Source organism: Sander lucioperca, chromosome 5, assembly GCF_008315115.2.
Source record: "Sander lucioperca isolate FBNREF2018 chromosome 5, SLUC_FBN_1.2, whole genome shotgun sequence".
Classification (NCBI taxonomy): Eukaryota; Metazoa; Chordata; class Actinopteri; order Perciformes; family Percidae; genus Sander; species Sander lucioperca.
The window spans coordinates 539766-555196 of record NC_050177.1 but is presented as its reverse complement, the minus strand read 5'-3'; the positions used below and the strand labels follow the sequence as shown (position 1 = coordinate 555196).

Sequence of the window (15431 nt, the reverse complement as noted above, 5' to 3'; positions counted from 1 at the left end):
TTGGTTTCACGCTGAGGTTTAAATATCACCAGTTGGCAGACGCATTCTTGCACACACAGGCACACACACACACACACACACACACACACACACACAGTGTGTTGTGGAGATACAGAGGACAGGGAGCCAAAAAGGGTTACAAAAAATGCTAATTTCAATCAAAACTTCTACACTGCGTGCATGCACGCTTGCATGACAGAAGGGAGTTAATGTTGAGCACTCCAGGTTTCACCCTCCCACTCTTTTCTTTTTCTTCATCTCTTCTCCCCCCGTGTTCTTTTTTTCCTCCATCAGAATATCCCCAGAGGTAAAGGTTACTTTAATTGCCCCTTGTTAAAGAAAAATGTCATAGATTAAAAGAAATGCTGCAGGAAAGAGCCTGATCTGAACTAAAATAAGTCAGTCACACCTACCAATACCTTTTAATTCCTGATTTTCTCTTTTCTTTATTCACCCTCCATACCTCTTTGTTGTTTCTTTGTCTCCTCTCTGCACCTTCACTTTTCCACTTCCCTCAATCTCAGTCGTTCTGTCTCTTCTCTCTTCCTCGTCTTCTTATTTCTCTCTCCTATTCTCATCTCCTAGTAACCAACTGCTCTGTCTAACTTTCTAGCCCTGCTTTTCTTTCCTATAACCTTTTCTTCTTTACTGCCTCTTTTGTAATTTCCTGTGTACCAGTGACTCACTGTAGAAGCGGAGTAGGAAATTCTGGCACAACAACAAGTCTGAGGCAACGTAGAAAGAACAACTCTATTGTCAGACCGACATGTTTTGGCTCGTGGCCTTCATCGCAGTACCGGTGACTCACCACCAAGAATAGAGTTTGCCAGGGTCTCTGCCGGATCACATCATCTGCTATGAATCATACTTTTCATCTTTTCAGAATTCGTAAAGTTGAAGTTGAATGTTTAAATGCAGCCACTTGAGTTCTTAATGTTCAAGGAGATTTTCTGCGTTCATATGAGAAGTAAAAACATCATATAAATGGAGGTATTGTCGATAGATGTGGCAGGACTCTTTCTGGTAAACATGGACATCTTTTCGAAATGGATTTGACATTGAAAAGCAAAAAAAAGAGTTGGCCGTTCATGGATGTGCAAACAAGTAGATATACTTCTGTGGCAGCAATTCATAGTGCAATCTTGTTTTTCAATGCATCTTTCTCAAAAACAAAGCTGGAATGTTATTTCAAGGTCTTTTTTTGGTTATAAAGCAGGTTGAGGTGCTATATAAATACTGTGAAAGTATCAAAATGCTGAATCTACAGAGAAATGCACACTGCCAATATTCAGAAACTGTCCCTTTAAACGAGGCGTCGGGACTTCTGTACAGTTGTGATGTCACAACAATACTATATATAGGTAGAAAGTGTCGCTACAGTGCCGTTACAATCATTACCCGACTGCAATGACGGTAAAGAGACGCATGAGCGCAGATGCAGAAGACCTGGAAACGCTGACCAATCAGAGCAGACTGGGCTTTTACAGGAGGGGCTCTTAAAGAGACAGACGCTAAAACAGAGGGTGAAAACAGGTATATTCAGACAGACAGTATTAGAAAAATGTGTTTTTTTGAACATTAAAGCATGTAAACATGTTCTTTTAGAAACCCAAAATAAAACTATGAACCTGAAAATGAGCACATGTCCCCTTTAAATATTCTGAGTTCCTCCTTTTATAATTTACTTGCAGGAGCAGGTGCCAGGTTTTTATAAATATTGAGGCAATGTCAGGAGTCCAAGCAGACTACACCCTTCAGATTTCTAGAAACAAAATAAGACTTTATGACCACACTGTCCTCTGTGGTAACTTCTGTACTCTGATGTTTCTGCATTGCATCTACTCAAAGGTTTGAGGTTCTGTAGGACTGCTCTACAGACAATATATCAATTGTACAGATGTTACACTTGTGTGTTCAACTAAGACTGATCTTCAAACTTTTTCCCTTCAGTTTCTCCTTTTATTTCCTTAAGTTGAAACATTTTCCGCTTAGGGAGATGTCTTGGCCTCAATTCTCTCCTATAGAGCGAGTCTACTTTGTGTCCACTCCTCTCATGCGTGCTTTGTCAAAACATAATAAAACGAGCCGTATTTATGACAAAAGAGTAATAAAGGCTGTCTGGTCTGTGGTTATGATGTCTACACGCTAACCTGTCTTTCTCTTCACATTCTCTCTCTCTCTTTTTTCCCCCCTTTAGGTGAGCCAGTCGCACCCCCGTCAGCTCTACGCAGCATCTCCCCCTCCCTCTTCCTCAGCCTAACCCCATCATCCTCTGCCTCACCTTTTCCTCCCGCTTCTTGTGGGGACCACACGCCGCCATGTCTCTCTTGGCCTGTCCCGCCCCCTTCCTCCTCCTCCTCCTCCTCTTCCTCCTCCCACTGCCTCCCTGCCAGCCGGAGTCCCAGCGCATCGACTCAAGCAGCGACCCCGAGATCCCAGCGGTCTCGCCCTCCATGTTCCCCTCCTCCTATCCTCCTTCCATGTCTTACGGTAACAGCACCGTGCCTGAGAAAAAAGAGAAGTGTGGGGAAGTGGCGATGTGCAAGCCCGGCATCCTGCTGCCCATCTGGGAGCCCAACCGGCCCGGCCTCGGCCAACAGGTGGCCAGAGCTGTGGTCTACTTTGCGTCACTCATGTACATGTTCCTGGGAGTGTCCATCATCGCAGACCGCTTCATGGCGTCCATAGAGGTCATCACTTCACAGGTGAGAACGAGTGAATGGACGAACACATGGGTGGTGTAATTTAGCAGGAAGTAGCGGGCATATTGCCATTATGTGGCAATAATAATAAAATGAATAATAATAACTTTATTTATATTGCACTTTTGAAAACAAAGTTACAAAGTGCTTGACAAGACAATAGTAACATGGCAGACCAACAATGATAAAAAACTATTTAAAACAAAGTTTTACATCATTAAAAAAAGGAGCAAAACAAGAGAATAAGCATAATAAACAAATATAAACTAATTATAATAGTCGGAAGAATAAAGGTTAATAGAATGCCATTACATATCAAATATGATTAAACAGATAAAAATATCTTCAGGCCACAAACCCTGTGAAAGCGCACTTATAAAGATGCGTTTTTAAAAGGGATTTAAAGGAGGATAAGGAGCTTGCCAGTCTAAGTGGGCCTTAACAGAAAATATGTGTGCAGCTTATGTTTTTTTTTTACGCTGATTGAGTTATTGGAGTGCACCTGCAGCTTATTGTCAAAACAAAATGCTCGTAAAAAATGTTGTCAAGACTACCTAAACCAAGACCAAGTCATCACAACGACCAGAGTGTACCGAGACCAAGTGAAGACCAAGACCAGACAAATGGGAGTCCCACACTGCATGACATGATAAAATGGGGAAAATGCTAACCATAGGCACTCCTCAAATTGATCTGAAAGATCCACATTCCCATACAAAAACACCCACAGATGGGCCCCTGGGTAGCTCACCTGGTTGAGCGTGTGCCCCATGTACAACGGCTCAGTCCTTACCCCAGCCGCCGCAGGGTTTGATTCTGACCTGCGGCCCTTTTGCTGCATGTCACCCCGCCCCCCTCTCTCTCTCCCCCCTTACCTGTCTAAAGCTGTCCTGTCAACTAAAGGCCTAAAATGCCCAAAAAACCTTCCTAAATAAAAAAAAAACACCCACAGAAAACAAATTAAGATTCTTCTTCATTCACCTCTTTTTTGCCATAATTGTATCATGAGAAATGCCGTAATGAAATAATCAAAAGGCAGGTGTGGTCGTTACGTTTATTTGGAGACAAGACCAAATAAAACTGTGGCTGATTCCGAGACGAGACCTTCAAAAAGACCGATCTCAAGTACTACAACGCTGCTTGTGACATCTGCCATTTTCTTTTCTTATAAAAAAACTGAATAGAACACAATGGAAACTAAATGTTGTCCTTCACTTGAGATGTTAATTCATTTGATGAAAAACTTGCATCCATCCAGATAGGGCTGCAATTTACAATGCATATTTTTTCATCATCCATTAATCTCTTAAATATTTCTTCAAATAATATATATTTAAATTATCTCGTCAATTGTGAAAAAATGCATGAAGCACAAAGTCGTCAAATAGCTTGTTTGATCCCAGCTACAGTCAACAGCCCGATGTGTTAATCCGGATTGTTACCACGCTTATTTAATATTCACCTTTCCCAGATTTCCCAGTTATTTGGATTCAGATTAGCCACACAAATCTCTATGAGTGTATGTGCACTTATTCTTCAAGGGACAAATGCAGTGCTGTCAGAACCCATAAAGCCTGTAAATATAGAGGCAAGGCTTTCAAAATAGCCGTATTCTTTTCTACCTCTGTACAGCACATTCACACAGAAAACAAACAAAAGGAAAAAAAAGATATTTACAGTTTCAGCACCTGCCATCAACACTGGAAGTATTAGTATGAAAGCACCTTAAGATGCTTCATAACACTTCATTTTCTTTCACTTTAATACCAGGAATCTTTTTGTTAATGTAGTGTTTGCTCTGCCAGTCAGTTGTTGCACCCAAACATCATGTGCACAGATATACGGTTATTTCACAGCCTCTTATATTTCCACCTTTCATGGGTTTTGCCTTGACTTACATCTACAGAGATAATGGTGCATTAAATCAGCCATGTTGCCCCATCAGCTCTTAAACCTCTTCATAGTCCATAGCAATAGATTTAATTGCTTGCAAATGGACAAAAACCATGTTGGCCATGCAACAAACATCCCAAAATAGATTTACTCTATAGTATGAATCCATTTCCAGGTAGTGCATGCATGTTTAATAACTCATTAGTGCGAGTGTGTTTGATGTCCACTGAGGAAGTGAAGCTGCCAGTGAATGTGTTTGCATCATCATTTCTTTGTCTCTTTACTGTAAGCCAGGCCTGATCAGATCCCTTAATGGGGATTAATATAGATTTCCCTCTCCATCCATGTATCCTAAAATTAAGTAACCCATGAGTTTTAACTTTGTGTGTGTGCGTGTGTGTGTGTGTGTGTGTGTGTGTGTGTGTGTGTGTGTGTGTGCGTGCCAACAGGAGAAGGAGGTGACCATCACCATGCCTAACGGGGAAACATCAGTGGCGACGGTTCGAATCTGGAACGAAACGGTGTCCAATCTGACGCTCATGGCTCTTGGCTCCAGCGCTCCGGAGATACTGCTGTCTGTTATAGAGGTACACACACACACATACACACACACACACACACACACACACACACGCACACACACACACACACACCCCACTGTGTCTTTCTATCACAGGAGTTTATGTTTCAGCTGCATCTGTATAACTTTAATATCGTGTTGTCATCACATCAGACTGGTTAATCATTTTCAAGGCAGAGCAATAATTGCGCATTACATTTTAAAACCTAATAATTGCTCAGTTTGCAAAACGAGCCGTGTTTTAAAAGAGTGTTTGTTTGGATTCCTTTCCTCAGTGTCAGTCTCTTCCCTCCTACTACAAACCTCACACACACTCTTATCTCTCCAGGTGTGCGGTCACGGCTTCCACGCTGGTGACTTGGGACCAGGAACCATCGTCGGCAGCGCCGCCTTCAACATGTTTGTGATCATCGGGATCTGCGTCTGGACGATCCCCAACGGGCAGACCCGCAAAATCAAACACCTCAGGGTGTTCTTCATCACCGCCTTCTGGAGCATCTTCGCCTACATCTGGCTCTACCTCATCCTGTCCGTCATAACGCCAGGCATCGTGGAGGTGAGACGGACTCAGAAGGTGGACTTTATTAATCCCGCAAGGAGACACATACAGGACCTATACACATAATAATAATAATAATAATAATAATAATAACTATGTATATAGAACTTTTAAAAACAAAGTTTACAAAGTGCTTTGACAGACAAGCATGGCAAAAGAGGCCAGTAAGATAACAGACAGCTGAACAGTAGGGCCAAAAAAAACGCAAAACAAGGTAATGAGAAGACAAAATAAGTATTATATATATATAATAAATAAAAAGAGAGTAAAAAGAGACATCACATAAAAGCAAGTTTATAAAAATGAGTTTTGAGAAGTGATTTAAAGAGTCCACCAATCCTGCGAGCCTTATCCCCTCGGGCAGGTCGTACCAAAGTCAAGGGGCATGTAAAGGGTGTCAAAGTGAGGGGGGCTGCCTCACAGGATGGCTAACCGAGCAGTTGGGAGGTCCACACTAGAGGACTGCATTGGGATTAGGATACTGGGGGTCCCGCAGGACCCAAAAATAATCTCACAGGAGCAGGCTGTCTTTTACACCAGCCAAAGGCTTTATTAACACTCCCACTCCCTCGCTTTTTTTTCATACGGCAGCCTGAGGGATCCAATCAACAGGGAGTAACATAAAATCTGTAACAGTGCGTTAACAGACTGAAAAAACAAAACAAAATAAAACAACCTTAGCAAATCAAACCACAGCCAACAACACATGTTCTAAAATAAAAAAAAAGTTAAATAAATAAATGAATACAATGTCACTTTGCTCTTATTGAACTAGAATAACTGTAGGCCTAATTATTGCAGAACTTTCAGAATGTAATTTAGCTAATTATCACCGATGATCACAGGTATGCATATCTTTATTAACACTACACATTAAAATAACGTCTGTCCCAGCCGGACAGGAGTAGACTCAAAATCAATGGTCAATCTATTGACACTCAAGCTAATGTTTTCTGTGCGGGCGAGACCAACACACAAGCTGCGGGAGCAGGCTGGAATGGTCAGAAATCCACCGGGAGCGGGCAGAAACAGGATTAAAAAAAAGTCCCGCTCTAGTCCACTCTCCGTACTTGACCTGTGTGGGGACTTGAACGCTTGATGGTGTTTTAAGCCTCCAGCGTTGCCTTCCAGGCAGCTAACCCTCACCCTAAACATAACTATTGCCGCGCTGCCTGGAAGGCGACGTTGGGGGCTTAAAACACCAAACACCGACTCGAACCGACCAGAATTACCAGTACTGTACCGACCAGAAAGCAAAAACCTGAGCTACTTATACTTTACTTGAGTATTATCATTGTCTGCCACTTTGTACATGTACTCCACTACATTAGTCTGACTGCTTTAGATAGTTTTCAGATGAGTGTTTTTCATCCCCTCCCTGTCCAGTAAAAACCATCTATCTCCAGATAGGTCGTTGTTGGTTGAATGTTTGTGTGTGTCATTATGTGCTGAGAAAGTTCTCCTCCTTAAGCTAAATATTTACAGTAAGTATACAATAAGTATGTATATTTATTAAAAAGTAACGCAAGAAAGCTTTAATGATCTGAATACTTCTTTTCACCACTGTTGAAATGTAAATTTAGCTCGAAAAGGAACATAATCTTATCTGTGCTGCTGTATGTGTTGGGAGGCTGTATTTTAATATTTAATAATGTGCCTCAGTTTGTGCCAGAACTATACCACTCACTGTGTGTGTGTGTGTGTGTGTGTGTGTGTGTGTGTGTGTGTGTGTGTGTGTGTCTGTGTGTGTGTGTGTGTGTGTCTGTGTGTGTGTGTTTCAGGTGTGGGAGGCTCTGGTGACCCTGCTGTACTTCCCAGTGTGTGTCATCCTGGCTTGGATCGCCGACCGCCGCCTACTCTTTTACAAGTACATGGGCAAGCGCTACCGTGCCGACAAGCGCCACGGCATCGTCGTGGAGACTGAGGGAGACTTGACACCTAACAAGGGCGGCATGGAGATGATCATAGACGGCAAGTTCCCAACACGAGGGGGCACCGTGCTTCCCGCCGAGAACTGTGGGGGCGGAACTCAGGACGGCACAGCGGGCGCTGCATCCAACAACATCGGTGCGGGGGGCAACCTGCCCAACTCCAACAGCGCGATGGTCAATGTGGAGAGCAGCAGGGAACTGGACGAGAGCCGCAAAGAGGTGAGAGACAGAAATTATAACAATGTTTTATAAATCTGTTACATAGATATGCAACTGTAAATGGTAGAAACAGGGCGGTGTTCCAAAGTTATCTAGCAGGAATGTGGGCATGCAAGCCCACACTCACATCTTGCGGGATGATGTTGCATTGTGTCGTTGTTTTGCCAACGCCCTCGCTGAGCCATCGGCCCCATCCACAGGGATGCCATTAAGAAAATATAATACAAATATTTTGTAGTGTTTTCTGTTTTTGCATGTTTTAATGACACTACTGTAAGCAAACTTTTATAATTGCGCTCTCTTCCATAATGGTGTGTTTGGTCTTTTCCTACTTCACATTAACAACTGGTAAATGCTGTAATACACCACTGGTTTGTGCAGAACATTATTTCAACATCCGATTGTTTACAGAGAGGATTTTACGAGAATGACGCTGTTCAGCTCTTAGCGTGTCTAGGGTAAGTTCATTCCCTAACATAAAGTGTGCGTTGTAAAGTGAAGGCTGGCAGTAGGTTGCGTGTGGCCTTACCTCCGGTCAGCAACAACGGCTAGCTCCGACCTAGAGCTCCCCACCTGTGGCCAGACCAGGCGGCATCCGTTTACGGTTCTTGTTTCTTGTAACACCTCCTGAAGAATGGATTACAATATATTTGTCCTCGGTTTTTATTCTGTTATACAATTATGTTATGTTATGTGAGTTGTCTATCTATACGTTTTTTTGTTGTTTGGTTGGTCCAAAAATAAAATATAGCTGGAGGTAGTAGGCGTTCAGTTCTAGTGGCCAAAGTCAAACATTTCTCCAAAGTCGAAAGTTGCTCCGAAGTCGAGTCGCTCACTCTCAAGGTTGTTTGGTGCCAAAATCTCTAACCAGGACGCTGCCAAAATGAAAAAAGGGACTGCTAATGAGGGCAAACTGCAGAGGGGAAATGACAAAGACTGCAACGAAAGTTTTTATTCACACATAAGCTTTAAAACGCATTCAGAGACGCTGTTATTACTGCAGATTGCGCTCTGTAATCAGTCTCTAATCGCATTTCAGGTTTTGTGTTGGTGAAAAATGCAGTAAATATAAAAAACACAATCTCTGCAATTGTGATTATGACGTGATTGGTATGCAAAATAATGGATAATTTCCCTGCAGGAGTCGGTAAAAGTAGCTAATAAATTGCGATGAATGGCTCCAGCTCACATTTCCTGAAGTGATGCATGTTGTTCTTGTTTTTTGTGATCCCAATTTTGATGTAAACTTTGTGCCTCTTTACTTGATAGATTTACACAGAAAACACTTAACCGTCTCAAGCATGCAGAGTGAAGGTAGATTACGTTATCCATATTTAAACCTGTTGATAGCCTGCCAAAAATAAAGCTGTTTCCCCATTAAGGAGAAGGAGAGAAAATAAGACGGGTTTGTGAGATAATGACAGAGAGAGAGGAACATGTGGGAGGTTTGACAGACAAAGCGAAAATAAGATAATGAGGTTCAGAGAAGTCCAGGAGAAACCAGACACAGAGGGAGAAACATCCACACGACGGCAACGAGGAGGTCAGAATGAGAGAGCCGAAAGGAGATAAAACGGCAAGATAAGCAGCTTGTGTTTAGAGATAGGGTGAGTCGTGAACAAAATACCCTTTCTAAAGCAAAAACTTTCAGTTTTTTATTGATTGACCATCTGCAAAATATCTGAACTTATATTTTCTGACTCAACTCAGCCTTTGGGTTTTTTGAATGCAGTTCAACCTTGGCCTAAACCTTCTTGTGGGGCAGCAGAAATGTTCTGTCTTTTATCCACTTGGCAGTCTGCATCTTAACGTTCTGGGAATGTTTTCAACAGTTTATAAAGTTGCAGTATTTTGTTTTTAACCCACACATAAAACCAAGCCATCGTTCAACAGGAATTAAAACATGAAAATGATTAGAGGTAATTAGTTAATTAGCTAAAGTGCCCTTTAAAAGTTAAATTATTGTAGGAAGTTCTTGTTGAGCTGCAAGCTAAGGCATAAATTCCTCCAATCTTTCTCCCAGCTACGGAGACGGAAAGTTCTACAGTCAGTGTTTGTATGAACAGCCGTGCATGCTGTCAGTGTGGGCCTTTTATCCATCCATCCATCTTTGTCTGCTTATCCGGGGTCGGGTCGCGGGGGCAGCAGCTCCAGCAGGAGACCCCAAACTTCCCTTTCCCGAGCCACATTAACCAGCTCCGACTGGGGGATCCCGAGGCGTTCCCAGGCCAGGTTGGAGATATAATCCCTCCACCTAGTCCTGGGTCTTCCCCGAGGCCTCCTCCCAGCTGGACGTGCCTGGAACACCTCCCTAGGGAGGCGCCCAGGGGGCATCCTTACCAGATGCCCGAACCACCTCAATTGGCTCCTCTCGACGCAAAGGAGCAGCGGCTCTACTCCGAGCTCCTCACGGATGACTGAGCTTCTCACCCTATCTCTAAGGGAGACGCCAGCCACCCTCCTGAGGAAACCCATTTCGGCCGCTTGTACCCTGGATCTCGTTCTTTCGGTCATGACCCAGCCTTCATGGCCATAGGTGAGGGTAGGAACGAAAATTGTGGATGTATTTTTTTTATCATGAGTGTGTCCTCTCGTCTCTCCTCCAGGTGATTCGTATCATAAAGGAGCTGAAACAGAAATATCCCGACAAAGAGCTGGACCAGCTGGTGGAGCTGGCCAACTACTACGCACTGCTGCACCAACAGAAGAGCAGAGCCTTCTACCGCATACAGGTAACACACACACACACACACACACACACACACGCGCTATTCATAAATAGTCCCTGTTGTAAACACACAAGGATTTCCAGACCTACATTAGCACATAAAGTAGTTCAAGGACTTCTAAGACTGAATTATTTATTTTCTTCTCATGCTACTTTTTACTTCTACTCTACTACATCTCAACGGAAATATTGTGCTTTTTACTTCACTACATCTATCTGACAGCTTGAGTTTCCTTAGAAGTTAAGAGAGAAACAAAAGCTTATAAATCATGTTTTGTTATAAATTGAACTACCCAACCGTTTATGCTACTAATAATAATAATAATGTTAATGTATTAGTAATAATGTTGAGGTTTGGACTGTTGGTTGGACAAAACAAACGTTGAGAAGGTGTCACTTTGGGTTAGGCTAATTATGATGCAATTTCTCGCTATTTTCAATATTTTTACAAACTAACAATCAATCAATCGATTCATGGAAAAAATAATCAGCAGATTAATTCATAATGAAAATAATCATTAGTAGAGCTTCAACTCAGTGGTAATCTCTAGGTATGGTTAAGGGTATGTGATGATGTGGGGCTATTTTAATTCCAAAGGCCAAGGGAACTTTATCAGGATGCATAGTATCCTGGATCCATGAAATAACTGGCCTTTAAAAATAAAAATCTGCCTGCCTCTATGGGAATTCAACATAGGGGTGTACTTACTTATGCCCCCTGTATTTTAAGGAAGAACATTTATTTATTTATGATACATTATTCATTCACAAAGAAAATTGGTGTCCTTAAAGATTGGATTTTTTCTCATTCATTTAATTAAGGCATTAAGATCAATTTGCAAAAGATGATTTTTTTTATTCCTCTTTTTAGTCAACTTTAGCATGGGTGTCCTAATTTTTTCACATGACTGTATATGTGCGTATATATATAAAAACATATATTATATGTTATCATTTCAAGAGGCCCTGTGCTTTAATTTGAAGAGGTCTATCATGAGTTTTTTTCTGCCTAAGCAGATAGAAAAGCTACAATTCTCATTAAGAAAGTTTGCATGATGTGCAACGTTTATATAGGTTACTAATGCAATCATACAGTAAGCATGCCTACGTCTTTTATTGTTGTAGTGTTTTGTCCACCACTCAGTTTTTGGCTCAGTTTTATCAAGGGGCAAAGTGTTGTGAGTTGTGCTTACCACTCCCTCATCTCTGTCTCTCTCCTCCTGTCTCCTCCTCACTGTGCATGTCACTGCCACCGACACCACCACGACTAGCATCAGCTGATGAAGTTCCTGCTACTGCCGAAAACATGTATTCTTTTTTCTTTTATTTGAGCCGCTTGGGTAACTTTGTTTGATTTTCGCGTTTAGACCATTGCCATAAAAGAAAGGTTTAGACTCGTCTTGCTCCGTCTCTGTGTACTTCCGAGTTCTCCTGTCACCGTGTGTTTATCTTTCGCGCCGGGCCCCACCCCCGCAACGTTACGGACTAGTCCATTTCATTGTGAAAGTAGGGGGTGCAAGCAGGGCGCCGATTTGCCAATTCCCCACACAGTGAAATGATAGATAATAGAAAACTGCTTCGCGGAGCAGAGGATTTTTTTTTTTTTCTAAGTGCTCGTTGCGCCCCCCCATGATTCATGATAAAATGCCGCCCCGGGCGGTTGCCCGGGTGGCCCGTGCCAAAAACCGCCACTGCTTCAACTCAAGCAACAAAAATATAATGCTGTTTTTTACGTTAATAGATGAGTAATAATAGTCAAATTATAATATATATTAATATAACAGTCACAGGGGAAATTATTATACTTTTAATACTTTGAGTACCATTCCCTGATTATACTTACATACTTTTACTAAACTTTTACAGTGTGGTATTAGGACTTGTACTGAATTAAATGATCTGAATACTTCCTTCACAACTGTTGACCCATTACATTTAAAGAGCTCATATTATGCACATTTTCAGGTTCATAATTGTATTTAGAGGTTATATCATAATAGGTTTACATAGTTTAATTTTCAAAAAACACCATATTTTTGTTGTACTGCACATTGCTGTAGCTCCTCTTTTCACCCTGTGTGTTGAGCTCTCTGTTTTAGCTACAGAGTGAGACATCTCACTTCTATTCCATCTTTGTTGGGAGTCACACATGCGCAGTAGCTAGGTAAGGACTACTAGCCAGTATGAGGGCGCACCAGCAGCTAAGCGAGCATTATAACGTGTGTTATAAAGTGACCACGTGTGTCTCTGAAGTAAAGGCTGGACTACAACAGAGCTGTTTGGAGCAGTTTGTGAACAGTGTTTTCTGTTGGAGATGGTAAGTCCCTTTGGGGTGGACTTTGTGCTTTTTCACTTTGTAATCCTACTACATGCACAAAAAAGATATAACACGATAAAGGAAAGGGAAAAAGCCCAAAAGCATAATATGAGCACTTTAAGAAATTCCTGTCCTTTTCTTGATTTATACATTTTGAGAGTGAAAAGTTTCTTTTAAGACCTCCTCCTGTCTGTCTCCATCCAGGCGACTCGTATGATGATTGGAGCTGGAAACGTCCTGAAGAAGCACGCAGCCGACAACGCTCGCCGCACAGCCGTAACCGACGAGGAAGCACCAGAAGAAGAAGACCTGGGGATATGCAGCCGCATCTCATTTGAAAGCGCCCACAGTCAGTGCATGGAGAACTGTGGCTTTGTGACACTGGCTGTAGTCTGCCAAGGTAGTGAAATAAATAAGCTAATATTGATTTCACATAATTCAGTTAGTTTCTATTCTTCAAATGAATGCTACTACATTTTTTTTTACCCGTCTTTGATCAGTTTAAGTTTAAGTTCACTTGCCTCTCAGGACTTCCACCCGTTACTTTAGATCAGAGCAGAGATTTGTCAGGATGTAAAAATGTCTAACAGGGTTTCGTAATTGCAGAGCAATCTCTTCATATAACTGAACTGTAAAAGGTACATCTTATTTAAGTTTTCATACACTGTCAGATACATTTAAATCGTTATCTGTTTTATTCCTGCTGTTTAGGGGGTCTGGGAGAGAACACCTTCTATGTGGACTACAGGACAGAGGACGGTTCAGCCAATGCTGGGTCCGATTATGAGTACTGCGAAGGAACTCTGGTGTTCAAACCTGGAGAGACTCGTAGAGATATTAAGGTAAGTCAAAGGCAGAGTGAGGAGAGATTTAATGGAGAGAAGCATTTAAACACTGGGCACTAAAACCACTAAAAGACATCATTAGCTTATTGGACTGCTTTCAGACATGGTTGAGGTGCTCTGACATAGTGATGTTACGTTCGCAAACAATCCGACTATTTTCAACAGCTCTTTGGTACGAACGAAGGGAACTTTATGTTAAGGGTCTGACACACAAACCCGACGGCCGACCTTTGGCAGAAAAGGCAGTCGGACTGATTACCTCCCCGAGTTGGTCAAAAAAGTCCCTCAGAACACACCAACTTGAGCGTACGTTCTGTAAGTGCGCGAGACGTAATACGTCTCCATAACAGCAGGCGGCGCTAATCTGTATTGTCGCCCAAAAAATTAAAACCAGCAGATGATTGGACGAATGCGTCACGTGGGTCTGGCTTTTCCGGAATTTCAAAACCAGACCATCAAGGCGGCTCATTCGGAATACGATCTCATATTTTACGAAAATAGTTCACCGAAACATGTTTCTGAAAACATTTTAAGCGAGAAATAGGCCATGCGGTTGCAGAATCTGTCTTCATTTCAGATCGACAAAGGTCAGTTTAACAGATTTTCATCAGATTTTGAGAGACTCTAGTCACGCTCATCCCGCTCATCATTTCCGGGTTAGCACTCCACCAATCAGATTGGTCATTGAGTCCGACTGCCTGCCCTCTGACCCAGCAAGTCAGGTCGGCCAAAATGAAGGCCGACGGCCCCTCCAACGGACGACGGCACGGAACACATCGAACAGACTCGAGTCACTGAACTTGCCAGACTGTCCGACAGCCGATAATCGGGTTGGTGTGTCAGTACCTTAAACAGTGCGCCAAGGCAACTTTATTTACACTTTTCACAGAGGGTAAATTTAAGGTAGTAAATTCCCTGAAAAGAAATTAAATGTTTACAATGCAGATCATTGACTTTACTCATAAAGTTTTTTGTAAGCATGAATGAATGTTCCTCTACAATCTATAAAGTTATTTGTGGTGTTCCTCAGGGTTTAGTTTTAGGTCCTACGCTTTTTAACCTTTACCTGCTGCCACTTCAAAACGTCATCAGGAGGCGCGGCATAAATTTCCATAGTTATGCTGATGACACACAGCTTTACCGTCAGGCCGCCATTGTAGACAGGCCACCATTGTAAATAAGAACCTGTTCTTAATGACTTGCCTGAAAAAATAAAGGTAAAATAAATAAATAAAATACATTGCCGTGTCACCTGATGACTCAGGGCCAACAGATGCCCTTTTTAACGGCATTTTAGATATCAAGTTATAGATGACAGATCATTTTTTACAGCTCAACCAGGACAAAACTGTAATTGAGTATTGGTTATTGGTACTGAAGCTCAAAGAGACAAACTCAATAAAAAACTGCCAACAAGTTAAAAACCGAGGAGTTATCTTTGATTCTGACCTTGTTGTCGTCGTTTTAAACCTCACATTAGAAACATAACTAAGAATGCATTTTATCATCTTAAGAACATCGCCAGAGTGAAAATGTTTTTCTCCCAAGCCAATACAGAGATATTAATTAAGACAGGATTACGTTTTGTAATGCTTTACTTTCTGGTCACCTTAAAAAGAATATATCTCAATTACAATTACTGCAAAGCTCAGCTGCA

The 15431-nt window shown here is 42.0% G+C and overlaps 1 protein-coding gene across 1 annotated transcript in view; it reads left to right on the top strand.

The window, feature by feature from the left end:
* The window catches only part of slc8a2b (solute carrier family 8 member 2b), a 181625-nt gene that overhangs the window by 140895 nt on the left and 25299 nt on the right, over nt 1–15431 (top strand). Inside the window, exons 4-10 of the mRNA XM_031304158.2 lie at nt 2198–2705; nt 5045–5182; nt 5504–5731; nt 7516–7884; nt 10491–10616; nt 13134–13329; nt 13641–13771. Coding sequence (XP_031160018.2) covers nt 2319–2705; nt 5045–5182; nt 5504–5731; nt 7516–7884; nt 10491–10616; nt 13134–13329; nt 13641–13771 — 1575 coding nt within the window. The 5' untranslated portion in view covers nt 2198–2318. The remainder of the gene's footprint in view (nt 1–2197; nt 2706–5044; nt 5183–5503; nt 5732–7515; nt 7885–10490; nt 10617–13133; nt 13330–13640; nt 13772–15431) is intronic.